The 27,960-nt window shown below is 41.2% G+C and overlaps 1 protein-coding gene across 1 annotated transcript; it reads right to left on the bottom strand.

The window, feature by feature from the left end:
- Positions 1 to 8,528: 8,528 nt before the first annotated feature.
- On the bottom strand, positions 8,529 to 27,809 carry SETD7 (SET domain containing 7, histone lysine methyltransferase). The gene is made up of 8 exons (XM_081876137.1): positions 27,448 to 27,809; positions 19,905 to 20,034; positions 18,272 to 18,473; positions 16,554 to 16,743; positions 15,654 to 15,735; positions 14,826 to 14,943; positions 13,835 to 13,992; positions 8,529 to 12,705 (listed from the first exon to the last, which is right to left on the bottom strand). The coding sequence occupies exons 1-8, from the start codon at positions 27,485 to 27,487 to the stop codon at positions 12,525 to 12,527; spliced, it is 1,101 nt and encodes a 366-aa protein (XP_081732263.1). The 5' UTR covers positions 27,488 to 27,809; the 3' UTR covers positions 8,529 to 12,524.
- Between the last annotated feature and the right edge of the window lie 151 nt (positions 27,810 to 27,960).

Genomic DNA, 27,960 nt, shown 5'->3' with positions numbered 1-27,960 from the left:
TCTGTTACCTGAGAGATTTCTTCAGTAAACAGTTACGTTACTCATGCGCATGCCTTATGGGTCAAGATAAACCAGGAGAGAGGTTTGCTTAACTGTTTCTGTCTCAGTCAATTTGTCTGTTCAAAATCAACCAGAAATAACCAAGTGCTATTTTGCATGGATTTAAATGAAAGGGTGGGCTGGGGGGAGGGAAGGAGAGAGATTATAATGGCCACTCACCCTTCTCAGGTGGGTGGCGGTTGCAGACCTTTGCCCCACCCACCATCCCCAGCAGCAGAAGCCCACTTGTGGCTGGCTATTAAGGAATGCTCTGGCCACCAGAAAGTCAAGATAAAATGGGCCAATTAGAGGCCCTGCTAGAGAGGCAAAACAACACAATTGTGTACTTCTGCCTTTATGGCCAAACACAGGAAAAAAACCCTGCGAAAACCCCCCAAAAGGGCAAAAAGCAACCATGCTGGCCCATTAAGAAGATCTCCAAAATCCATGAGTCAAAAAGGAGCAGCTGCTTGAACCATACCAAATCTGCCTTATTTGCAACTAAGTGATTTCACATCAATGGCAATGTTTGTTCTGGTGCATTGAATAAGGATGCTAGTTCAGTATTTAAATATTAAAGACTACTTTTAAAGGAGAAAAAATGGTTCAGAGGCAAATAGCTTCATTCATGTAATGCTTTATTTTCATAACGCAGTTTAAAGCAAGTACATTTTTTGCACCAGAAACATTATCCCTACTTCCTTGTACATGCATTCATCATATTCATAAAAAACCTCATTCATAACACAGAAAGTGCAACTTTCATTCATGTAAACTTTTCTTTACAGTTATCCATAGTTTTAGAAGTTATTTGTAAAATCTATGGATGTCAATAAGGCTCATCGTTCTAGTAACTTATTTTATGTCATCAAGTACTCAGTACGGCATACATGTTAAAATAGTACGGAATTGCCTGTCAATTGTATGCAGGTCTCTTACCACACCACAAAATGTGGTCTCATCTGAGGAGTAAAGAGCTACCACACCAGGCCACACAGAAACATCTGGATCCATAGTTTCAAATAAACCAGGAGCGTTTCTTTTTGCAAGAAGCTTAAAGTGAGTAGCAGCTATTTTGAAAACAACATTTAGTTATAATACAATACAAAAATTTCACACATCATACAGGAATATAGAGAGAATAATTTTTGAAACACATTTCATAAAGCAAAACAGATCCTAATTGAAAACTGTGAGAAGGCAGTCCTCTTTTGCAGGACTGTAGAAATTAATGTTCTATTGCAGGTGTGGATCCATCTTGGAAAATGCATATTTCAATATGACAGCTATGCCAAAATGGCAGCTCTCTCATTTCTGTATATAAATAACTATATATCATATATGGGAATTTCTGTAGCTGAGGTCAATATATTAGTATGGAAACGTTAAATGCACAACAATAAACAGAAGTGGATCTACATATTATACTGTAATGTGTACTATTTCAATATAAACAAGCTACACACTAGCAGAGTTTATATGCACCACTAAGCTGTAATTTGTTTAGCTTAATTGTACTTTGTACCTCTAAACACACCCCAGTCAATAAACCTGAATATGAAATCATGGTTTAGCAAATCTCATCTTGTGCTGACTGATTTTACATGACATCAAAACCCACTATCCTGGTTTAATTATGGTTTGTTTTGGCACATCACCCCACACACTTGCCTTGCCACAAAAGCACAAGGCAAGGTCAGCACCAGCAGCCAACTTCTCATCAGCAAGACACAGCCGAATCTGTTGAACCAACCATGGTTAAAATAGACAATGGCTTAACATTATGTGCAAGAACAACCTAAGTTACTGTTGGCTTCAGTTTACTAAAATGGAAATTTAAAGATTGACAGAGGACAGAGTAATCCAAACCCCCAATCTGTCCTTGCACCTAGCCCTGCCCCACCAGCCTCTACCAGTGGGGGACATTTGCCATAGACAGTAAGGAGTGCTCTGGTGTGCCTGCCCAAGTGGTTGGCAGGCAGTAACTACCTGAAGTGTTATTGCTGCTGACAATAGACAGAACTCCCCCAAATGGGATGTCTCTGGAAAGGCTGGGCCAGCATAGCATCTGCTGGCTCTGGTGTGGACCCTGCTGCCTTCATATGATGGTGACAGGCCCAGTCCAGGTATCTTCAGCGCAACAACATGGGAGCAAAAGGGCATTTTTCTCTTTCCTCCCTCCCCACCATAACTTTTGTCTCAGTCAGTTCAAGTGCTGTTAAAGGCGGCATTGGTTGCACTGCTGCATCAAGCCCTGTCATTGCTGACTAGCGGGGCAGGATTGCACCCTAAATCATTTAAAGCTATAACTGGTTGGCAGGTGGGTGTGGTTTTTGAAAATGGCCTTACAGGACAAACCTGGCCTGTTGGCATGAACTTTCCTACCCCTGCTGTAACAGAACTAGGCAAGCAAAGGCACTGAAGCACTTAAAAGTTCAATTCTAGTTACGACATACTGTACAGAAATACGGCAGGTGCTCTTTTAATATATACATTGAAGAGTTCAAGAATTCTACATTCTGAAATGCTCACCAGGTGTTGGGCTTGTGTTTACCAAGAGAGAAAACAGTATCAAATTCAGTCATTTCCTTTGCGGTTTTCATATTTCAGTCTGGATTGCTTGCAATAGGTTTTCATTGTGCGTTTTTTTCCCCCTGGCAAGCACAGTTCAACAGTTTGAGACATGGGTCTCATTTCTAAAAATTATGACTTCAGCCCTGATAATAGGTGTCAAATATTACCCCTATTCACTAGCAGAAAGAAGACGCAGACTGCAGCTATGTCCTTGCCTCCAAATAAGACCATCTCATTAGCAGGTCAGCATGCAGCGATTAAAACATCCTCCCAAATGGAAGAATTTGGGAGTAAATGTCTGGATAAATAGTGCTGCCTCATCCACAAAATGACTTGCAGATTATAAAACAAACTGTACTGCAAACTGAAACCTTGTTGGTACTAAAGTTATGTGAATGCCTTATCAATGTCCATACTTTTTCCATAAGAATTTTCTTTCTACTGACAACTGTAACACCAATCACATCTTACAAGTGCATGGGATCTTCTTAGAGCATCACACGTATCCCTTCTGATGACTTCAATAATAGTGTGTTACAGCTATAGGACAGCTACATTGGCATTCACTGTACATATAGCAAAATGTTTAAACCATTTGCTACTAATGTCCCTCAGCTAAAGAACTCTTGCTGCTGAATTTGCCTGCTCCTTCATCACCTATGCAAGTTGCTCCACAAGCGAAGGCTGTGCATTCTTGCTACCTGAACACCATTGTCCACAGTAGTTATTACCTGAACATGTACAACGCAATCTACATTCCAAGTAGCTGAAATAACTCCTCTTTGTGGAAGTCCTCAAATTCTGCAAGTTCTTTGGCACAACAAACTGGAAGGACCAACATGCTAAGTTCAGCACCAATTTGCTCCTTTGCAGCTAAGCAAACCCTTTTGTCTAGATAAAAAATTGTTAAGCTGAACTATTGTGGATTTTTTTAGGCGAGTGTGGTGTTGACTCTCATGAGAGTTTGCCAAAATGGACTGCTGCTCATTAACTTTCTTTTGTGTCCAAGTTCCTTCAATTTGTTCCTTCCAGCTTACCATTTTACTTCAATGCATATTTGTGCTCCAGACTTCTTTGAAGAATTTTCCCCACTCCACCATGATTTTTGCAAGTTTTGCCAATAAATGTCTCAAGATGGCACATCAGCATTTTCAAATTCTGAGCTATAATATAACCCAAATTATAAGATGTATTATTAGCATTATTTGTAAGGAAGCACAAACTGCCATCATTTGGATCCTGACATAGGATATACAATCATAATATATGGGAATCTACTACTGAAGTGTTAGCAAAAATATCTAAATCACCCCATAACTTTGACATTAAAAACTCACTTTTATGGGAAGAATGAACATACATTTTAACAACAACAAGAATCTATAGTCTGGTGTCTGCACAGCATTTGAATACCCACAGAACACTGGGAAACTGTAACAAAACTGTCATTCAACATTTAACCCCATGGCAGCTAACATTGCTAATATTCCAGAGAAATCTCCTGCTAATATACAGGGAGTACAAAGTCGAAAATTCCTTTAAAACTAAGTTCTGAAACTTACATACTTCTGTTTCCTGCAGAAAGATTGCATTGAATTTGTACAGAAAAAATTCAAATTCCAAGCCGTATGACTGACTTCCAGCAAGACATATCTCAAGAGAACAAACTAAAATCATGTAATACCACCAAGGAAATATACAATGGCTTATTACAAGCTTCCCCAAATGTTTTCCACTATAATGGCTGTGCTGGCTGAGGCAGATTTATTTTTTTAACAAAATTTATACACCACTTACCCAAATAAAATTTCTAAGTGATTTATGAAGAGCAATTAAAAAGTAACTATTAGAAAGAAACATTAGAAACAAATTGAAATTAATGGAAGTTTTATTCCAAAACAACTAAAAGGCACCAAGCTGAGAAGGCTGGCTTATTAAAATGAGCGATTACCTTTTTAATAGTCATAATCATACAAATTACAAACACTGGAAAAGTTAAAGATTTTATCTAAGTTACTGTGTATATTAGTGATTATCACTACCCACATATTCTATACTTGATCCCAGTTTTCCAAATAGTTTGCAAAAGAAATGGGAATCATTTTAGGGTTCTCATAATTATTCAGTAATGACTTTTTATTGGTTCCTGTTTCTGAGGCATGGTAAATCCTCACCTTCTTACTCCTAATGTGGTCTATCTAAGTCTTCGTCACACTTGAGTCCCCAGATTTTTGGTCTACAGCTTCCATATCACTGACCATTGGCTAAGCTGCCTGGGTATGATGGGAGCTGTTGCCCAATAGCATCCAAGGACTGACCATTGAAGATCTCTGGTCTGTATAAGTTGTTTCTTACGACAATTTCCAGAATAAACTAATTTGGTGTCTTTTGCATTATGTTCCTTGGAGGATTATGTAATCAACAAGTATATTAAACACCAGTAATAAAATATGTTAAAACTGCTCACAAATGAACCTCATGAACCTCAACATCAAAAGCCAATATACCTTCTCATATGCAATACTAAAACTTTTGGATCAAAACAGAAGAAAAGACTAGGAGGTTTGCAAGTCTGCCATCTTAGAATCCATGCATTTTCCAAAATGGCTGCATACCTGAAGCCGGCTGTAACACTGTCTACAATCCTGCAGAAGTTGACCTTTTTATTTGCCTTCTCTTTGCCTTCTGGCACCCCAACATATATTGTTTCACTTATTGTTGACATTGGATGTTAAATAATAGGAAGCAGAGTTTATAAGAGTCAGGGGTGTCCATATACTTTATTAACATTTGATGATAAAAATGCAAAAGCTTTATATATGTTCCTTATCACCCTGATGCCTCCTTTATTGTAAGATAAATTCCGCTTAAATTTAAATGTATTTTAAAATGTTCCATCTGCTTGTTTAAACTTCTACACTGTGCTTTTTAAAAAATAAAGTTACTAGTGTAAGTCTTCACTGCCATAAAAATAATGTGCATACAGCTATGATATATATACTTGTACAGTTAAAAAACAACACAAAAACACAAAAAACAAACCCAACTTCCTGCACATGATTTTATGGCTTGGATATTTCATTGCTTTTAAACTGATAATATCACAGTCCACCCACACCTCCACATAGCAGTTTTTAAAATTACTGTATGCTCATTTTGGTTTTTGATTAAAAATTATAATGCTGCAGAAATTCTAATGTTCAAAATCTTTAATTTATGCAAGCATGTTCTTCAGATAGTAAGTTATCTTTTCCAAACAACAGTACTATTGCTTTTAACATAGCTAGAGCCAATTTACCATGGACATAAAGATTAAAATATTATTGCACAATTCTACCTTCCTGGAGACAATGACACACAGTTTTCAATGCTCGACTGCAAGTGGCTTGAGCACATTTTAGTTTTTGAGAGGAGGGGGAGAAAGTTTGCAAAGAAGCATAATCAGTAAAAGGAAAAACCTAGGGAAAAATCAGGGAAAACCTAGTTATTAACCCATTACCAAAGACTGATTTCACCAGATCAGTGACAGGCAATGAAGAATGCACAGACTAAGTTTAGCTTGCCTGGGTATTTCCATTAAAGACTAATTTCCCATCTTATTCAGAATAATCAACACTTTGTACAATTGCCATATGGTACTAGCTTGGGACCGGGTGACCAGTGAGGAAGTTGGCAAAACATGGACTTTGTACCTAGCTATATGTACAATAAAAATAGAAGAATGTCGTCGCACTGCAGTTTGATTGGTTACAGCCAGGGGCCACTGCAAACTACAGCGCGATAGCCATTGCAGCTGCATCAGAGGGTGAGAGGGAGGGAACCATAGGTGGAATCAGGCCAACCAGCAGATGGCCTAGCAAGTGGCAAGGCTGGGGGGGGGGGGCAAACAGGCTTCTTTCTCATGCTTCCCACAGCAGACTGGAAGCAGTGAAGGGGACAAAGAAGTGCCTTTCTTTCCTCCCCGCTGCCAGCCAGTGGAGGGAGGTTGTTGAGGGAAGTGAGTGAGTGGTCCAGGTGAGTTGGGGTGTTTTGGCAAGTTCTGATTTGGGGAAGGTCTAGGGGGAAGCAGTGGGTGGCTTTGGTGAGAAGCATAGGAGCCAACTCAATTATTTACTGGACACTGCCATTCAAATTGTGTGCGTGCACCATGTCATGTGATTGATTATGTGGGGCAGAAGAAGAAGAGGAGTTTGGATTTGATATCCCACTTTATCACTATCCGAAGGAGTCTCAAAGTGGCTAACATTCTCCTGTCCCTTCCTCCCCCACAACAAACACTGTGAGGTGAGTGAGGCTGAGAGACTTCAGAGAAGTGTGACTGGCCCAAGGTCACCCAGCAGCTGCATGTGGAGGAGCGGAAATGTGAACCCGGTTCCCCAGATTACGAGTCTACCGCTCTTAACCACTACACCACACTGGCAGGGCTTACGTGGGCCTTCCAATATTTTATTCAAGTTTTAAACCCCTGGTGAGGGCGCTTGATGGGGATGTAGGTGGCTTGGTGATCACTACTGTTACTGAGCTATCTGCTTTGACCCCAAATTCTTGTTCCTGGTTAGTTCACGCCAGTTCAGAATGCTTCTAAACTAGATTAAGTTCAGAAACCTCTGTGTCAGGAGACAAAAGCAGAAGATAACCATGGTTATTGGGAAGCAAAGATGATGTTTCCATCTTGTACATTAATAATATGTTTGAAACAGACAACAGCAGCCGTTAAAAAAATGATTATTGGTGCTTGCTACAGGACTTTTTATGGGTATAACAAAATATTCTGTACTCTAAGATCCTAAAATACACACACACACTATTCCATTAGGAGCAGTAGGAACTATCTTCTGAATGCAGTAGATGGTGTGCATAGAAATTTCTTGGTAGAATCACAGGAGATACCAAGTCACAGTCTGTAAAGCAAAGGGTAGAGTTCACTCAAGTGCTCTCTTCCCCCAATCAATATGTGAAAAATAATTTAAAACCCTATAGCAGCTGCTACCCTCAAGCACACATAAGGACATAAGTTATCAAGTGACTGTGAGAAAAATGACCATGTTTAACTTCGTTCATGTGAAGCATCACAACATTTAGATTACCGGTAATTCTATGCCCACTCACTTTGAACTGACTTTCCTCAACATGCAGGTAGCTCCCTGTACATATTACATACACAATTTCTGATCACTTGCAGGAGAAAAGTCTGCAGGCAAGAAGATGATGATTGTGTTCTATATTGAAACCCAGTAAGTTGCCTTGGACTTGGTTTTCCAAACCTAGTTCTAGCATATTTTCTCAGTTTTACTTCTGTAGGCTAACTTAAAGGTAAAGTTACAGATAGGTAGCCGTGTTGGTCTGCCATGGTCAAAACAAAATAAAAAAATTCCTTCCAGTAGCACCTTAAAGACCAACTGAGTTAGTTCTAGGTATGAGCTTTCGTGTGCATGCACACTTCTTCAGATATCTGAAGAAGTGTGCATGCACACGAAAGCTCATACCTAGAACTAACTCAGTTGGTCTTTAAGGTGCTACTGGAAGGAATTTTTTTATTTTGTTTTAAAGGTAAAGGTAAAGGTACCCCTGCCTGTACAGGCCAGTCTTGACAGACTCTAGGGTTGTGCGCCCATCTCACTTAAGAGGCCGGGGGCCAGCACTGTCCGCAGACACTTCCGGGTCACGTGGCCAGCGTGACAAGCTGCATCTGGCGAGCCAGTGCAGCACACAGAAACGCCGTTTACCTTCCCGCTAGTAAGCGGTCCCTATTTATCTACTTGCACCCAGGGGTGCTTTCGAACTGCTAGGTTGGCAAGCGCTGGGACCGAACGACGGGAGCGCACCCCGCCGTAGGGATTCGAACCGCCGACCTGACGATCGGCAAGTCCTAGGCGCTGAGGTTTTACCCACAGCGCCACCCGCGTCCCTCGTAGGCTAACTTCCCACCCCCCTAATTCATAAGGTTGATAGAATACGATGCACTTACAAGACAGTAGTTGATATTTCTCTCCCTCTGTTTTTAAAAAGTGAAGAACATGATTCATTGCAGGGGTCTAACAGATGCCCCTCCCAATCCACAACCTTGGACGTTCTGTGCTACCTTTTTGCAATTTGGTGCATTCATAAAAACAGTCCACCCAGAAACAAGCACACACACATGCACTTTGCTGGCTACATTTTTCTCCTGAGCAGCAGCAGCAGCCTCACCATTGTGATTGGCAAAGGCACAAGGCAGGATTCTTTGAGGGCAGGAGGTCTGAAAAATGATAAACTAGCCATCTCCCCCCGGCTCCTTGCTCCGTTTACTGCAAAACACAAACAATGAAGATAAAAATGGCTGCTACCATTTTCTTCAACAGTTATTGTACGTACAAGTCAGTATATGTGCAAGAATCTATTTTTTTGTGATTGGATATTGACAAATACCATCAAACTTTACACCTCCAACAAACACAACTATAGTCTAGTTTGGCCACTGTTAAGAGAACACAATGCTGGATGAGACAGCAAAGCAATTCTTATTAGAAAGTCACCACAACTACAGGAAGATCAGCAAAACAAACAACTTCAGTGTGTCCTGTTTTGCAAAAGTATTGTGCCAATTCCAATACAACAGAGTGAGAATCCAAGCCACATGAAGCGCCAGAGAGTAAACACTTGTCTTGCTCTTCCGATTTAAAAAGGCAAGCATTAATTCAAATAATTATTTTTGTCCTTTCTTTTGTCCTTTCTCTAAGTGCTATTATTGCCAATATTGTCAAACCATGTGTTTTGTGGGGTGGGTTTTCTCTAGAAGTAACATTAATAAATTCGTCATTTTTCTGAATGCAAAGTCAGACTGCGCACAAACCACAGAAAGGGCAAGACCTCTCCGAATAGGATCCTCATATGTATGCATCAATGTATGACTAAGCCTTGCATTAAGACAAAAGGTTAAAGCTAGCGGAGAAGGAAGCTCAACAACAGTTGTCAAGTATCCGAAAGGCTGCCATAAAGCAGAAAAATAACAATTTCACACAAAAACATGTGGGGTTCAACTTGCCGCAGAGCAGTTTTAGCTTGACTTATCAGCCAATATTTCCTATTTCTCAAAACAGGCAATGGAGCTGGCAAGACAGCTGCAGAATTTACTTCCCTATACGGGTTTTTTAATGCAATTATGAGTATTAGTCAAATGTGGTTTATGTCTACAGAGTCACATTGCTTCAACAAGTATCAGCAGAGTTTTCCAAGGTACTGTAACTCTTTTCACAACTTTGTTGCTGCTTTTTAAAATGAAACTTGAACCAAATGGAGCTTTCCAGAATTATCCCCATCCCTCACCTTAAGAGACCATGCAGATTCTTTAGCAGAGCTATCAACAAACTGGTAACCTCAGATGTTGTTGGACCACAACTCCGTTCAGCCCCAGCCAGTTTGGCTAATGGTCAGAAATGATGCGAGTTACATTCAAAACCATCTGAAGAGCACAGGGCTGGGAAAGGCTGTTCTAGCTCAATATTCACATCTCCTAGAAAGGAACTCTCTCTTTACCAGTAAGAAAGTACTCAGCTTAAGTGTTAGCACTTCGCATGAACAGCAAACTGCTTCTGAAGAAGAATTAAAATAAAAATCACAAGCAATACCAAAAATCATGAAGCAAAAATTAGCCGGAACACATCCCTATCTAAATAGACCACAGAGTGCATTGTAGTCATGCAGAGTTCAGGAGCACATAACAGAAAACATTTCTTCACTACTAGAATAGTAAATCAGTAAGAATATCCAGTAGGAATCTTTCTAGCATTTCTGCATCTTAACAGACAGCATATGCACTGTGCTCCTAAGCATGTTTATTCAGAAGCAAGTGAGCTCAATGGGGCTCTCTCAAAGTAGTGTTTCAAAAGAAACTCCATGCAGGCAAACTCAGGAAGGATATTACAAGTAGACCACGCCTCCTATCAGATGGAGTAATTTCACTGAAACAATACCCGAATAGTGGTCTATCAACTTGAATAGTATTTATCTACTAACAGCAATTAGTGTTGTGCTTAAGTGCTTGTGCATTTGCAAAACAGACTTTTCCTCTTCTGTTTGCACCAATTTGTAGAAGCAGCATTATAACATTTCAGCCTTTTTTCAGCTCACTTCTATAAGTGAGGATCAGTTCAGCCTCAAAAAGCCCAGCTGAGCCAATCAAACCTCATCTGTGTTAGCTATTTGCTATAATTGAGGGAGCTAAAAAATACATTCTATAGAGTAAAAAGCTGGGAGTGCCACCAAAGCTTCCATTCACTGCTCTTTTGCTATGAAATCACATAAACTGCTTTTGATTTACTCATTTAGAAAACAAATCTAAAAAACAGTCAAACTTAGTAAATTGCCCAAAACATTTTGGAGGAAACCATCCTTGTATAGTTTGGTAAGGAAAAACTTACTAGACCCTCTGAGAAAGTTTTCTACCAATGTGCAATTTACTATTTTATTTTATACATTTCATTGCAATTTTGAGGCTTGCCTTTTCTTCTCTTGTATTTGGTGCTTCCCGTTCTTTTTCCCTCTCTCTATAAGCGGATGTTCAGTGTGCAGGTAACAAACATACACAAGGAAATTTTCCCATAGGAGAAACTAAAAGTGTAATCCAATATATGTCTACTCAAAAGTAAGCTGCACTGAGTACAACAAAGCTTACTCCCAGATAAATAGCCACAAGACTGCAGCCTGAGAGCCATTTCCCCCCATAGGAGTATGTGCACATTTTTCTAGTTACAAGCATTTTTAAGCAAGTGACCCACTAACACTGCAGATACTGATAAATCTGCTTTAAAAGGTAAGTGTCAGTATTGCAGCTGACCTGCAGAGCCTTGAAAGCTCTTTTCTTTCATTATAATATTGTGTCACCGATCACAGTTAAATGCTCGTTAAGAATTATAAAATGTATTTATTTTCTAATTTCCAAAAAGCTATTTGACATGACATGTTCTACAGCAGAAATTGGGGTTTTTGCTATTAACCTTTAAATTACTCATTTTCTTCCAGTTCTTTGTTTACCTATGTATCAAAATAAATCTACCCTGATGGATTCCCACCCAACCATTTAGAGACAAGAAAGGGGGTGAAAAAGAAAAGGAAAAAAGTTTAGCAAGCAAACAAACCTCATGGTACAACCTTGATTCACTTATTTTTATGCTGATTATAATCATCAGCATATCTTTATAAATTACTCTTTCACATTTCAACTTTATATTTAAAAAAGTCATCTAGAAATTACCCAGGTGCAAACATCATAATTAAAATCATACTAGCTCTGGTTTTCATAGGCACATTTCTTAAAACAGTTTGTCCGCAGAGCCATAAAAACCCACATTGCTGTTTAAACCTCTGTGCAGTCTCCTAAAAGTGTTTGTCTTTTAGCGAAATGACAGTGTTAAGAGAGAGGGAATCTACAAAGGACAGCCTTCTGTGCACCAAAGATAGAAATTGTTCTAAAGCAATATTCTCAAAGGTTTTTTGAGAGCAAAAATTATGCTCCTTTTCTAGAATATTAAAAACAGCACAGTTCTATTACCATCACAAAATGGCATGTGTACAAAATGCTGCTGCACAATAACTACTAGGTATTTTTTTTTGGGGGGGGAGGGAGGACTCCAAACACCCTATTCCCCCCCACCTTCCTAGAATTTGGCAACTTTGCATATGATACAGAATGGTTGCCAAATAATCACACTGCTTTGTATGGCATATTGAATAGTTTTTTACAACACTAGCTAAGTTTTTAAAAATTGCTTGAACTTAAAGGTTAAAACTTGTTATTAGGGAAAATAAACCCTCTCTGGCACGGAGTGAAGGGTTGCAGGACAGCTATAGACAAACCCTGGCCGTCCTGGTTTTCAGTATCAGTATCAAGGGTAGTGCATAGATCCATTGTGAGGAGGGAAACTGTACGTTTGTCACTTCTTCTGAGTAGCCTGGAAGGCTTTCAGTTCCACCTGATACCAGCCTGGAGCTTCCGGCCCATTTTGTCCAATGGGATTGTGGTCGTATCCATAAGCCACTGTTAATTCTTCATCCTTCTCAACAGCCCTAATAGTGCGGATACATTTAATCAACCCAAAACGAGGATGAACAAACCTAGAAAGGAAGGAAGCATACACAGTCAGAAAAAGGAATCTCAGCAAGCCCAAACAATGTATTCATTTTCTTGAAAGCTTTACATATATCCGGTGTGTTTTTTAGATATAGGTGACGCAGCACTACCAGAGAACACTATAGGAGTGTCGCTGACCACTTTTTTTTTCTGCAGCAAAATATTCATATCGTAAAACCTTCATTGGCATCACATACAACATCCAAAACAAATCAATAGAGAATTGCCACTTCCCCAGTGGCACAAAACATTTGCTAAAAGAAAGGAGGCAGAGCAGTCTATCGTCACATCTCTTGGTCTCCAGGGAGATCAGACGTCTGCAGTGTATTTCAACGACAAAACACCAAATAGAGATATTTAGCCAGCAGCAAAATATTGTTAAATAGCAACAACAAAAATTTTGGAAAAAGTTACAGTTAAGCAGTCCGTCCACTGTGGATAACACAGGAGAGTGGATGGGACTAAGAACAGAGGGCAGCGGAAACAGCTCTCTTGACTCATAGTAGGGCCACCGCTGAACACAGAGGCAAAACTATGAAGATACACCTCAGCATCTTCTTCAACGAAAGATCCTGCCACCTACCTCCAAGCAAAATGTTTGTGGCTCATGCAGGATTTTCCACTTAGATAAGGGGTGCCTAACCTTTTCTGGACAGAGGGTTGTATTCACCTATTATCAACTCTCGGGAGTCACAGGTTAACGTGGGCACGAACAAAGCACACAACTGGGCGCAGTTAATGAGTCTGCCTTCCAAAAGGGTCTCCCAACAGCAATTCTACACCATTTAAAATAATTTATCTTCATTCATTAAATCCGGTTAAAAACCATTTAATTAAAAAAAAAGGTAGGTTTTTTGAGGAGGAGGGCCCCCAAAAATCTTCAGGAGTGGGTGGTCAGGGCTAGCCACCCCTGACTCAGAGCATGATGAATAAGTGCCATTTTCCAGGAATGCTTCCCTTGCTTTCAACTGTGTTTTTCATCAGTTTTTCCCACCCACTTGATATAGTGCTGTGGTTGCAGTGATCCTTTGATATCATCTGCTATCGCATTGGCAGATACAGTTCTGACACCTGAAAAGCAGCACCTTCATAAAGCACAAGTTTAATACTTACGAGTCATAGACACTATTTGGTGTGAAAGAATGATTTGCCTTGTGCCCCAATGAGGCACAGTATTTGGCTGCATGGTTGTAGGGTTCCGGTACATCTATGACTGTTTCATCATCAAGGGATATTGTGTTTCCATTCAGAGCCCAGTCCCTGCCATCCACCTAAAACAGACATTGTTGCAGTGTCAACTTTGTGTTTTTGTCAGACTGAAGATACAATGCAGATTTTTCTTGTGTTATATGCTTTAAAGGAGAGAGACCAGTGGTATTCAATCACGCTTGCAAGTACAGCCATACCTCAGGTTAAAGACGCTTCGGGTTAAGTCTTTTCAGGTTGCATCCCATGGCAACCCGGAAGTACCAGAAAGCGTTACTTCTGGGTTTCGCCGCTTGCACAGACGCGCAAAATGACGTCATGTGCATGCGCAGAAGCTGTGAATTGCGACCTGTGCGTGCGCAAACGCAGGTTGCGTTCCTTTCAGGTTGTGAATGGGCCTCTGGAATGGATCCCGTTCGCAACCAGAGGTACCACTGTACTCTATTAGGAAACAAATTTAAGAGAAGGAAAACATGCCACTCCAATAGTCCTGACCATAGTAAGTTGCCTTAACTTCTTGCCCTTTCTGCTTCATTACCTCTACACAATAAAAATCAGTTTTACAGCAGACTTGTGGCATACCTACTGAAATCTGTAATCGAGTAAACAAAATCATCCTTAATTTTCTAAGGCTTGCTGGACTGATATTAAAGAAACTGAGAAGCAAGATACACTTTTAACAAGACAATTCTCTGTAGGGAACCTTTGGATGTTCAAATACTTGTGAGATCCCATAATGACTACAGGATCCTTGACCATGCATTATATGACACTTTTTTTACCTAATCCTGATGAATACTGAAGCATTTTTGAAATAACAAGGTGAACAAGCAACAAAAATGTTTCCAAAAAGGAAGTGTTTCAGAAGTAGCAATGAAAAGTTCTCACTTCACTTTACCTCCTGGTGTGTAATTCGTACGCCATTGTAAAAGGACATAACTGTGCCAGCCTCAGCAGATACTTTAGTAAATAACCCTTCTCCTGCGCTGGAAATGAGAGATGCATCTACATATACCCTGATGAACGGAAAGAGTAAAAAGAAGGTACAGTGTCATTATTACTACTCTGTAATACACTAATATTTTTAGAAAACTATTTTATTAGTTTATGTAAATTTAAGATCATTAATTTTGGGCCATGGGAAGAAATACTAGCACAGGTGTCAAATGTGACAAAGCCTCTGTGTTTAGAAAAAAGGAAAAGTGTATCAGCGCTTTGTCCAACAAAATGCAGAGTCCCATCAAGTTTCTGTCCCTGCCAAATCCTGATTATGTATATTGAAGATCATCTTCTGAACAGCCAAAGAAAAGTATTGCAATGTTTTTTTGGGCGGGGGTGGGTGGAGAAACAGTTATTTGTAGCCACTGAGAGATATATTAAACAAAGAAATACTTTAGTACAGTATCACAGTTTTTCACTACTGTACTTAAAAATTCATTTAAAAATCACTTTTAGAAGAAATATAAAAGTTTCCTCCTAATAGTTACATATTTTTCATACCAATTCATGTTTTTAGGAAAACATTTCAATTCAATTAAGCTCATGCAAGATAACCAGCAAATTAATGAGCTAATATGATGTCATTTGCACACAAGTAGTTCTGTTTGCAATTCAAAGGAATAAAGTGTTGCTGAATGCTGTCTTAAAATGCAAAGCAGAACAACTAAATTGTTTCTTTGCAAATATTTAAGAAAGGGGGCAAAATGATACACATAAATTATTCTACCTCTCCGATTCATAAGGATCAGGAAGAAGTGCATTTGTAGAAATGCAAGATGAAGTAGATTTATCAAAACTGTATACTGGGCCTAAAAACAAAGCAAAACAAAACAAAAAAAAGTACACAAATTAACGGACAATCAAGATGAAGATGCAGGTCTCTCTCTTATTAAAGTGTTATGCATTCAACACACCATAAGGAAATTAAGTTTTTAAAACAAGACAGCAAATATATTGTATTTAGGTCTGTCTACTATATAATAAAACAGTGCTCTGCATAAATTTTTTTCACCATTTTCATTTCTCCTCAAAACTGCAAGCAGTATTCAGTCACCTTTGTAACAAATATGAGTTCAGGTTTATACATGCTAGAAATAATGTTTCCCAACAGTGCTTTAACATTATATTTCCCCCCTGAATATGTAAAACCAAGTTAAAAATGTATGCACCCCACATCAACGATGTGTGGTCAGTGCATATTATCACCAACACTTTTCCTTAACAAAATTAAAAGCAGCAGCAATTGATATAGACCTGGGACCCAATTTCATTACCTTTTACCAAAGGAAGTGGAAAGTAAAATGTGTCTCAACTGATATATGGTATTTATACTTTGCATACCAGGTCCAAATTCAAAATGTAATGTGAAGCAACCCTAAACTACCATCCCTTATATTTCTTCTGGCTCGGAGTGTACAACCCGCTCCAATCCATTTTGTCAACACACCATGGCAGCTCTAATTTTAGTAATTCTATCTTGCAGAGTGGAGGGCACTGGCACAAGAACAAAATTGGAGCAATGTGAAAAAAGAAAAATCTGAAAGCATTGTTTGCTCACAGTTATCTTCAAAATGGTGTGTGGAAGCCATGCTACACAACACCATTTTGCACATCAAGGAGAACTTACTGCCTGGCAGCACTTCAAATTGTGGCTTCCCCTCTTCTACGGATACAAGAGTTGCCAGCTTTGCTTCCAACATTTCACCATCTATGAAGTGTCCATAATAGGCCATCTTCCCATCAGGGTACACATAGGCTATCTTCTCGCCAGTCATCTCTCCCTCTTCATTAACTTCTCCAACCAGATGTCCACCATCCTGAATGAGAAGCATTAATATTGGTACAATAAATGCTGCACCTTTTCAAGAGGGAAATGTTTATGTGTGCACACACATTTTTGAAACCTTTCAATAGCAACACAGATATTGCACTGCATCCAACTAACTTTTTCTCAGAGAAGACCCATTGAAATTAATGGACCAAAGCTAATCATGTCAATGAGTCTACTCCGGGTATAATTTAGATGGATACCACCCAAAAGTAACAACTGTGCTAATCAAAATACATCTATAATATTTTTGTTTCATAGGTACCAGCTGCAGCTTAGGTTCTTTAAACCTCACTTCCCGCTGCCTCTTATCTTTTGCTACCCTGTACAGATCTCAGTGAGTTGTGTTTATTCCAGCAATCCAGTTCTGCTATAACAAAGCCCTGTATAAATCCAGGGTATTTCTACAAAAAAAGGGGGGGTGAGGACTCTTCCAAACAAATTGCAGCCAAATTAACCATAAACCAAGTAAAATAACTGAGCAGTATTCTTTAGCTCTTCAATCCATAAACAGATAGATGGATAAATAACTTGCAGAGGAAATTTTTTGTGTGAACCAAAGATAAAAATCCTAAGAGCCTTGTTGGAGATCCATTACAGCTTCATCTCCAAGACTGTGACAGCCTGTTCACTATTTTATTGAAAAGCACAGAACAGACACTTCTCTGAACAGGTTCTTTGCATCTCTAGTCATGCCTAGTAAGTTATATATATATATATTTAACTTTCCAAGATTATCCAGTTAAATGCTGATATTTATAAACACACATTTTACACAGAAGTCACCTTGACCTCCCTCCTTTGGGGGGCTGGGGGCTGGGGAGGACAGCAAAAATATAGATGTTTAAAAGCACACTGAATCCTTTTTTCTGGCTTCCGAGTTCAGAACATTTTGTTACAGCAGACTGATGTCTAAAGCATGTACATAGTTACTATTCAGTATTTATTTAGGCAAAGTGTCACTAGCTTGAGTGGCCTGAATAGAGCTATTCATTTGTGAAAGCCAGAAGCAACCCTGCTATAATGGTTCTAAATTAAAGACAGTAGAGAACTATGTTCAGCAAAGTATTTATGAAGAAAAGCACCTCTCTTAGAATGGAAAGTAAAACCCACAAAGCCCCCCACAGGTTTGACTTAAATCTTTAAAAAGATGCACATGGCTGAGAAAGACACATGGTGCGTTTTACTCTCATGTACACAGTTTGCACACAGCAGCAACTTGTGGAAGGCAAATGTATCTTACCATGCTGCATCTACATCCAAATTATGAGAAGCCACAACCACCACAAGTGTGAAAAGGATTGCTAGGATTCTGGCAGGCTGACAAATCACAACCCTTTGCTCTCCTTTGCAGGTAGAAGTTATGCAGCCCAGCTGCCTCTCTCAGCAACGCAACAGGATTTGTCTTCCCCATGTGTCAGATATCACTTCATCCCCTACTTGGCTGCCACACCTCCCCATTTAGGTTTATAACTCATTTCCCACCTTGCGTATTTGAAAAAGTCCAACGTACTTACAGGGTAGTATATCCAACAAATCCCACATCGAATATTATCTTTGTATTGCCCTTTGAATATCAGTCGCCCATCAGCATCATATTCCTGGGCTGGCCCATTTAGTTCTCCATCTACGTAAGTGCCATGAAGAGCCCCTCCATCTTCATATGTATATACACCCTGGCCTTGCAGAGCATCATCCACATAATAGCCTTCTAATGTGCTGGTAACGAGAAAAGGGTAGGGCACAGGGATCAAGAGTATCTAGGTTATTTTGCGAAATGTTCTCCAAGTAAAAATGTCTCATTACCTTAAGGACACTCTCCCCACAATGCAGAACTGCTTGGGCTTCAACATCAGCCTCAGCCACTTTGCCTTCTGTACCATCATCTCAGGTAAGTGAGCAACCGGACCTTCTTGGTAGTGGCCCAGTGACTCTAGCATTCTGTACCTGCAGAGGTCTGTCAGGCTCCCTCTCTGGTTCATTTTCATCACAAGTTGAAAACATTTCTTTTCTGGGCAGCCTTTAACATCTCGAGTTTTACTGTCACTGGCTTTATACACTTGCAGATCACTGCTCATAATCTCTTTATGGAAGTGTTTAAAATGTGTGTTGCTTTTTAATTTGATTTTTAAAAAATGTTTTACTGGAGGCTAAACCCCTGCTTGCTCTGCTTACCAACGCACCTGCCATTCCCCCCACATTAACACTTTAGCGCTTCCCCCTTCCCACCCCATGCAACTATTAAGCTTGATTTTCCCTCTCCCCAACCCCCTTTCTGATACCACTTCTCTCTTCTATAGTGCAATCCCACTTTGTCCCCCTGTTTTCACCTTCACCTCCATGCTTATGCCTCCCCCACCTTTTGTGCAACCTCCCTTGCACACAACCCCCCCCGATAACCTCATATTATACATCTCCCATACATTGTATTGCTAAGTGCCCTTTTTAGCTTCTGCCCAATTATGAAGTCACTATCCCCTGCATTCTTCAGACTCTTTCATGTCATTTTTCATATTCAACCCCATTCCGATGCCAACTGCTTCCTCCTTTCTTGCACCCCCATTTTCACCATCACTCCCTTTCTACCTCCATCGCCTCCTTACTTTTCTGAACTGTCCCTTGCACACGGATTACCCCCATTTCCAGACTTCATCCTCTATCCTGTTTACAGTCTCCCTTGTGTGCACACCCCATGCTATTACTGTATGTTTAAGGCGACTAGAACCTTAAGAGCAAGCCTGTCAGTTATCTTGCTCAGTTAGAGAAGGTTACATCTGTTGATGGATGCTGTACATATAATTACTATACTGGACATGGAGCTTTGTGTTGAAGACAACACATGGTACCAGGAGTGAAATACATTGCGGGAAGGTACTATGGAATGTTTCAGGGCTCTAATGAGGCAGCTGAGGAATGGAAGAGGGAGAAGTTTAGAACAGCTTTTTCCCCTCCCTTTCAGTGTCTCTCCCTTCTTGCTCTACTCAAACAGCATTAGCAGAGTGAACTGCAAGGGTAAGGTATGGTAGGAGGTGTATTAACTTTGTCTTATTTTCACAATCATAGTCTGGGGGGGGGGCGGGAAACAAAGTTATAAAAATATTTGAAGTATTAAGCAAACAAAAAAAAAGCTATACCCAAAGGAATGCCTACCTTCCATCAAAGAAGAAGAACTTTCCACGGCCATTCTTCTCTCCATGCACAAAGTTTCCCTCAAATCTGTCTGTGGAGGAGTATGTGACCGTACAGAACCCGTGTGGCATCCCATCATCATCGAGTGCACCTAATAAAAATTGAAAAGAGGCCAGTGAGACCAAGATAATGATACTGCAAGAGTTCATTCAGATGTACCTTCATGTGGATTGGACGTGGGGTTTTCTGCTTTAGCACAAGCTCCGACTCCTAACTCAGCCTCTGTTCCTCTACTGCTGCACAATCCTGGCTCAGACATCAGCATGGATTACTGCCTTTACCCTCCATGCTTTGGCCAAACTACTCACTTTTAAGAAACCTTGTTTTCAGATAGCCAGCATATTTATCAACTTAATTGTTTCTTTGTCCTTCCCCTTCTTAACTTAAAACACTATTCTGGATGTGGGGGCTGAAGAACAGTTGTGCAATTGCCCTAAGAACTAGCCAGCCAGTGTTCTGCGTAGCTGGGAAGCTTCAAGAACTTATTCACACACCGACACACCAAGTACAGTACAATAGAACCATGTCAAATTCACAAAACAAAATACATGAAGAATGTACATATACAGAAACATAATGCAGTATAAAAATAAATAAGATCAGAGTGCTACAAAGTAGTATAATGCAAAATTCCAAACACCACGATGCATATACAATCATTTGTCCAAGTTCACTCACCTCCATTTCACACAAAATTCACTACATCAAACATTACCATGTATACAAAAACCACTCATACCCAACAATATCACAACTCACATACAAAGGGTCACTGCCAAGCATATATATAAAATACACTCCTAATGTCTGAAGCACTCATGAACTCATGCCCCACTCCCATGGGACAATCTAATTCTCTTCTCCCATCTCTCACCTGAGAAGGGTCCAGATCTATACCAGAGCAGGTTTTCACCCTGAAGGGTATAGAATCATAACACATGTCTTCTGTTTTGATTTTATATTTGTTGTATCATTGAAAACAAACAAATAAATATTTAAAGAATAACATGTGTGGTACTGCACAACCTCAACATATGATAAAGAACCATCAGCACTGGTAGCATCACCCTCACACTCAAGGTGCCCCTTAACGTCACCATCACCTCATAGAACCATAGAATTCTAGAGCTGGAAGGGACCCTGAGGATCATCTAGTCCAACACTCTGCAATGCAACTGTCCCATATGGGGATCGAATCTGCAATCTTGGCATTATCAGCACCATGCTCTAACGCACTGAGCTACGCCACTAGTCCCCAAATTGTTGCAGCCAGCCAGATGCTAGGCTCTCTCCCTCTGCACCAGCAACTTGGCCTGGTTATATGTGATGAGTCAACTCCCATCATTATTTAGCGTCAGCTATAACTCAAAGTCATGCCTGACATAGTTTCCTTGACTACAGGAAATTCCATAGCCTGTATGGGCCATGCCATCAGTCTGCAGCAGAAGGAAGGGATGTAGGGCTACTCTGTCGCCCTGGTGAGGGGCCAAATCCATCGCATCTCCCTTCTCTCATCTGGCAGAAGCTGTTTCATGAAGCTGCAGCAGGAGACTCCATCAGTTCTGCTTAGAGACCAGCTGTCATCCTTTGCACTAGCAAATGCACTACAGTGAGGAGAACTACAGCTAGTTTTGCTAAGGAGCTGCTGCAGTGTTTATTAGTTGTCCTTCCCCAGTGCACAGCCTGGTCATACAAAACCAGAAACCCTAACCCCAACCTGCAGCACCTATATGCTTCTCATACTTGAGACAACTGTTCGCTCATGAAATGGTTAACGTTCTTGAGGAGAAGAAATAAGAACCAATCAAGCTTCAAGCATTTTTACATGCGTTCAAATATCTGTCTTCACAGTTTGTGACAGACAGCAAAAGCACAGGCTGTTTTAGAAGACTCTTACAGGGACTCCAGTACTGGTACTTGGCTGATCTGTAGGAATGGGTCGCACAAGCCATCCAAGAAAGCATAAATTGTGTAACTGTCAGTCCTCAGGCAAAGCTCACTTGTAACTTTATATCAGTCTGCAGTGGCTGAACCGAACTTGACATTTGTTCCACACAGTCTCGTTCAGACCACTGAATTACTTTTCCATTTTGCTTTTTAGCAGGCTTGGATTCAGCCTCTTAGGCTGTGTACACATTATCGTTTACTCTGGAACCACTGTGATCTCACCACTGGTGTCTGAACCCATGTGCAGATGGCCACAATAGTTTATTGAGAAATACTGCTGTATGCTTTATTAATGCTGCAGCTAAGCTGGTGTGTACATCTGAGAAGGAAGATTGCACAGCAAAAGTGGCCATGTCATGGGAGCAAGAAGGGAGAGAGATTGAGAGGGAGGAAAGGAGTGATTCAAAACTTTTAAGTTAATGTGTATATAGCCTTAGTTAAGGAGCAAATTCGAAACCTTGATCAGATTTTGCTTAAAGCCAAGATAGTAACAAGCTGGGTGGGTGAGAACAAAGGGGCCTGCAGGCAATCAAATGACACTTCCATGTCAAGGTGTAGAGATTGACGCAAGCTGCACTGATAAACTAGGGATGAGTGAGCCCAAACAGCCATGACTGTCATTCTGCTGTTTTAATCTCATCTCTGCAAATAATGATACTCACTGTTGAACTATACACACACCAGAATGTATTTCCTACCCGAGAAGGAAATAACTGAATTCTGTGTTTGCAGCAAGAGGAAAGTGTGGTGAATTGAACATTCAGAAACAACATTATTATTTTTCTTCTTATTACAGCCAATGAAAGTCAGTTAATTATGTTTGTTCTCAAAACACACACACACTCCTAAAGTCTTCTGCAGTAGCAGAAGAATCAGAGTACTTAGGACACACTTTGTCATTAATTACACTAGTGTAATGTCCTAAAACCTGTTGCACACCAGCACTACTGCAATGCCATACCACCACCATAGGCAGATATACTGCTGTTCATGTTTAAGGCTGGGGCTCTACAATAGCTCAAAATGGTTTTGAATCATTAGCAATTAAGAAGCTCACTTACACACATAAATACATATATAAATTCTCACAAATGGAAGCTTCCCTTTCCCAGCTTAAAACTGCAGCTGCAAAAAAAGAGTGTTTTGAGAGGTGAAATGATGGGGTAGGGTGGGTGGAATGGCAATCTTTAAGAGCTGGATAGGGTCACAGAAAAACAAATTTCTGATATGGGCAACTTAGGGCCACTTGATTTCTGAACTAAAAAGACACAACTGATTTTAAGAGTCTTGGTGATGTGACAAAGGCATCATTTCCCATGACTTGCGTAATTATTTTATTTTGGCCTACTATTTAGATTTTTAAAAAATGAACAGAGATTGCATAAGTGTCTATTATACCACTTTTTGGGCGGTGGGGTGGGGGGAGCCTGAATCCAGCTTGAATAAGCCAGCACTGCATTGACTTGCAGACATAGATATTGTGTGTCTGGGGTAGGCGAATGCACAGGCATGCACACATTTGAAATAATTTATTCTTCTTCTTTTTTTTTTTTTAAAAAATGTTTATTAGGTTTTTACAAAAGACAAAACACATAGTAACCACAAAAATAAAGAAAAACAAAACATAATCAAAAATACATATAAAACAGATCAGACAAACACACCAAACAAAAAGAAAATAAAAACTCCAACTTTTGAATTTCATACTTAATTAACTTTCTTTCTTGACTTCTTCACGCCTCCCTTTTTTGTGTTCCTCTTTACCCAATCAGATACAGCAAATCCTGAAATAATTTATTCTTCTGCCCCACCTGTTAAGGCAGTATCAGGCTTCTCACCAGGACAATTTCAATACACCCAACTGCCCATCAACCCTTCCATATTTCCAACTCTGCTGTCACTTCTGCAGTTTTGTTGCACTTCTGAATCAAACCCTGTTGACTAATAAAGCTCTCCTGGCAAGAATAGGAGACAAAGGGGAGCTGCCAGGGTCCAAACCAAATGGAAATGTTAAGGATTCCCAATTTAGTCAATGACCCCAAGGTTCAGATCTACACTACAGAAAGAATGCTCAATACATATATATATTATGACATATTTTATATGTAAGTTGTTGAAGCAAGCACCTGATAAGCTACATATTACTATAATACTTGAAATTACAAAATTCCTGTTAGGGAGAAATCATTAAAAAGCCAACTGAAATGTCATCATACTAACAAAAGTATTGTCCTAATAGGGCTTTAGGGATTTTTCTAATGGGCCAATATGGTTACGGTACCTTTACTTTCTGTATTCATGTGTAAGTGCTTGAAACACACATAGAATCATAGAATCATAGAATCATAGAGTTGGAAGAGACCACAAGGGCCATCGAGTCCAACCCCCTGCCAAGCAGGAAACACCATCAGAGCACTCCTGACATATGGTTGTCAAGCCTCTGCTTAAAGACCTCCAAAGAAGGAGACTCCAAAGAAGGAGACACACATAATTAAATATTTACAAAAGACAACATCTTTCCACAGCTCCAATCACTATGTTTTTAGATTACCAGCACTCAATACAATATCTCACAATTTCTATCCTAAAGTTTGCCACAAGGATCTGGAGTGGAAAAATAATTTCAAATTGGTAAATATTATAAATCAAAATTGAGTTTCAGCTTCAGTGCTGCTCATTTTGCTTTCTGGCCCCTATTTCTTCTACCAAATCCCTCCTATAGGCAGAACCTCTGCCTTAGCTTGCACAGTTGACTGTAACCCAAGTACAATTGTTCAAGCAGCTCTGTTCTGCTTTTATTTGTTAGAGAACAATAGAGCTCATTTTTACAGCGTTTATTTTTTTCATAGGAAAAAAAATGCTTCAAAATACAGCTGCAGTCCCACCCACAAACTGTGCACAGGCAACCCCTGCATAGGTTTCAATGGAATTTACACATAACTAGGGGCAGAATTCAATAATGAATTGAGTTACTCCTTGGAATTTAAGTGATCATTTAAATGTAGTCAACATAGGAATTAAGTCAGCGGCAGCCAAGCATACTTCACGCTGGACTAAAGAGAAAATCTCTGGCCGCCAACACCATTATAATTTCCAAATTTAATAGTGCCAGGTTTACAACATAGCTGCTCATTTGCACGCCACATAGCAGCCCATACAATACACTGCATTGATTCTACATGCCACACTAGAACTACGTGGATCCTTTCAGGACCAAAATCTATGGACACAACACAATATAGCATCTAGATCAAGGGAAGTAATAGTGCCACTGTATTCTGCTCTGGTCAGACCACACCTGGAGTACTGTGTCCAGTTCTGGGCACCACAGTTCAAGAAGGACACTGACAAACTGGAACGTGTCCAGAGGAGGGCAACCAAAATGGTCAAAGGCCTGGAAACGATGCCTTATGAGGAACAGCTAAGGGAGCTGGGCATGTTTAGCCTGGAGAAGAGGAGGTTAAGGGGTGATATGATAGCCATGTTCAAATATATAAAAGGATGTCACATAGAGGAGGGAGAAAGGTTGTTTTCTGCTGCTCCAGAGAAGCGGACATGGAGCAATGGATCCAAACTACAAGAAAGAAGATTCCACCTAAACATTAGGAAGAACTTCCTGACAGTAAGAGCTGTTCGACAGTGGAATTTGCTGCCAAGGAGTGTGGTGGAGTCTCCTTCTTTGGAGGTCTTTAAGCAGAGGCTTGACAACCATATGTCAGGAGTGCTCTGATGGTGTTTCCTGCTTGGCAGGGGGTTGGACTCGATGGCCCTTGTGGTGTATTCCAACTCTGATTCTATGATTCTATGATTCTACAATACTATTTCCAGGAGTAGTGTTCAAAGACGAATATCCAAAGTTGAAAAACTATGCCACTGTCCAGAAAGATTAAAGGGGAAAAAACCCCAAACATCTATCTACCCTTTCTAACAATTTCCAAGTGATACACATTTTAATATTTTCCATAGATGTGGATCTATAATATTATTGAATGGCCAAAAAGCAGGAAATTAAGAAACCAGGGCACTAAAGCTAGTCAAGCTTTGCCATTTTAGCCATGCATCTTTTCACATTTCATAAAGCCCCACATCAATAAATCAAGCAATGATAGCATCATGAAAAGGCTCAACTTTCATTAAGCCTTTGTGGTTGCTGAAAACATTTTTGACAATGCAAATTGTAATTACATTGCTAGAATGCATTATAGGTGGGCCTGACTTTGAAAGACAGTTTCAGCTGGTGCAGAAAATGCTGCTAGATTATTAATAGGAACCAAACATATATAACATTGGTTCTGGCATGACTGCACTGGCTTCTGGGCTGAATTCAAGGCTCAGGACCTTGCAGAACATCTCTACCCATATGAGTCTGTCTGGAGGCCTTTCTGCAAGTGTCCCCTTGCAGGAATACAGAAGCTGTTAGAGGGTCTTCTCAGTAGTGACTCCCCTATTTATGCAATGCTCTCCCTACGAAGGCCCACTTGGAACTAAGATGGTCATATTATCAGAGGCAGGCAGAAACTATTATTTACTCCCAGGCATTTTATTGTTGATGTTTTCTCATCTCCTGCAGGGGTGGGGTTGTTTTTCACCCAGTTTGTTGTTTTTAATATTATAGTGGTACAAGTGGCTGAATATCTTAACTTTTTAGATACTTATGTGTCTTTAGAGTAGGCTTGGATTTTATTGCATGTACTTTTCTGTATCCTTTTGAGGCAAGTGGCCTTAAGACCCTTGTGGTGAAACACAATGAATAATTTAATTATTATCCTTAGAACAGAGAAAGATTGTGCAAGCATTCACATATTTTCAACACTCGGTCAAATTGTGGAAAGACCCCCCCTGGCCCCTCAATCACACATTTACCTAGGAGTGGGGAACCTGTAGCCTTCCAAATGTTGAACTACAACTCCCATCATTCCTGTGGGCTGCTGCTTAGGGGAGCTGTTGTCCCACAACATCTGGAAGACCACAGGTCTCCTCCCCATCTCAGAGTCCCAGTGATTCTAATAAAACTTGGTAACAACCTGAAGACCTGACATGCTCTCTCCGCACCTATCACGCATCTCCTGGAGGAAGAGGAAGAGCACAAGCGCTTGCAGACCGGGATGGGGCAGCTATTTCTGTCTGAGCTTATTTGGGAGGGCAGCTCGCTCCGCGCTTCTTCGCGCGATTGGCTTCCCTCGAAGCTGCAGTCGAGGCCGAGCCACGCGCCTCCGGCCAACTTGCAAGCTCCGGGCTGGCGGCAGCCTGCCTCGCGCGCTTGCTCTCCTCCTCCTCCTCCTCCTCCCGAGGTCCCCCCGCTCCCTCGTGCCCCGCGAAGGAGAACAGGAACCAGCCCGCCAAACCACCGCAACCAAAGCGGGAGAAAGAAGGCGGCGAGAAAGGCACCATATTTGCCCCCACGAAAGGCGGCGGCGGCGGCGGAAAGGGCTCCTCGGAACCGTCGCGACGCGGAGATGCGCAAAAAGGCGCCTCGGAGACCCCCGTCCCTGCTCTCCCTCGCCCCCGCCCCAAGACGCTGTGCCCGCCTCCCCTCAGGCCTAAGGGACGCAGTTACCCTCGACGGTCTCTTCCAGCGTCTCCTCGTCACTGTCCATGGCTCAGCGCGGAGAGACAACTTCCTTGGCTCGGCTGGCCCTGCTCGGGAGCGCGCCCGCCGCGCTCTCGTCTGCGTCCCGGCGCTCGCTCGCTCGCTCGCTCGGAGAGGGCGGCTGGCTGCCGCTGCGTCCCCCGAGAGCCCACGCAGGCGAGCGAGGGGCCGCCCCCCCGCAGCAGAGTGCCTGCGTCGCCGCCGCCCGCTTGCTCGTCTCCCCACGCTCGGCGCTCGGCGCTCTGTTATAGAGCAGCTGATCCGCTGACATCACCCTGGGCTGGGGCTGCTCCCTGACTGACAGCTCCCCGCGCAGCCCCAAAAGCAGGGCCCGCCGCCGGCGCAGCAGCAGGGGGAACAGGCGAGGCGCGCGCGCGACGCAGGCCGGCCCTCCGCGGCAGCGCGCGCAACCAAACGCTCGCGGAGCACGAGGGTCCGGCCTCGTCGCCACCGCTTAGAGTCTGCCTGGTATCCACGCGC

The sequence above is a fragment of the Podarcis erhardii genome (genome assembly GCF_964252035.2).
Source record: "Podarcis erhardii genome assembly, chromosome: 9".
Taxonomy (NCBI): Eukaryota; Metazoa; Chordata; class Lepidosauria; order Squamata; family Lacertidae; genus Podarcis; species Podarcis erhardii.
The sequence above is the reverse complement of the archived record's forward strand: the minus strand, read 5'-3'. Positions and strand labels throughout refer to the sequence as shown.

Bases quoted from the DNA above. Each gene is read 5' to 3' on its own strand.
- SETD7 (XM_081876137.1), bottom strand. From the start codon at position 27,487: ATGGACAGTGACGAGGAGACGCTGGAAGAGACCGTCGAGG. The intron at 18,474-19,904 runs GTAGGCATTCCT...TCTCGTTACCAG, and splicing joins TTCTTCTTCTTTGATGGAAG to CACATTAGAAGGCTATTATG. The intron at 16,744-18,271 runs GTAAGTACGTTG...CTTCTCATTCAG, and splicing joins TTTGTTGGATATACTACCCT to GATGGTGGACATCTGGTTGG.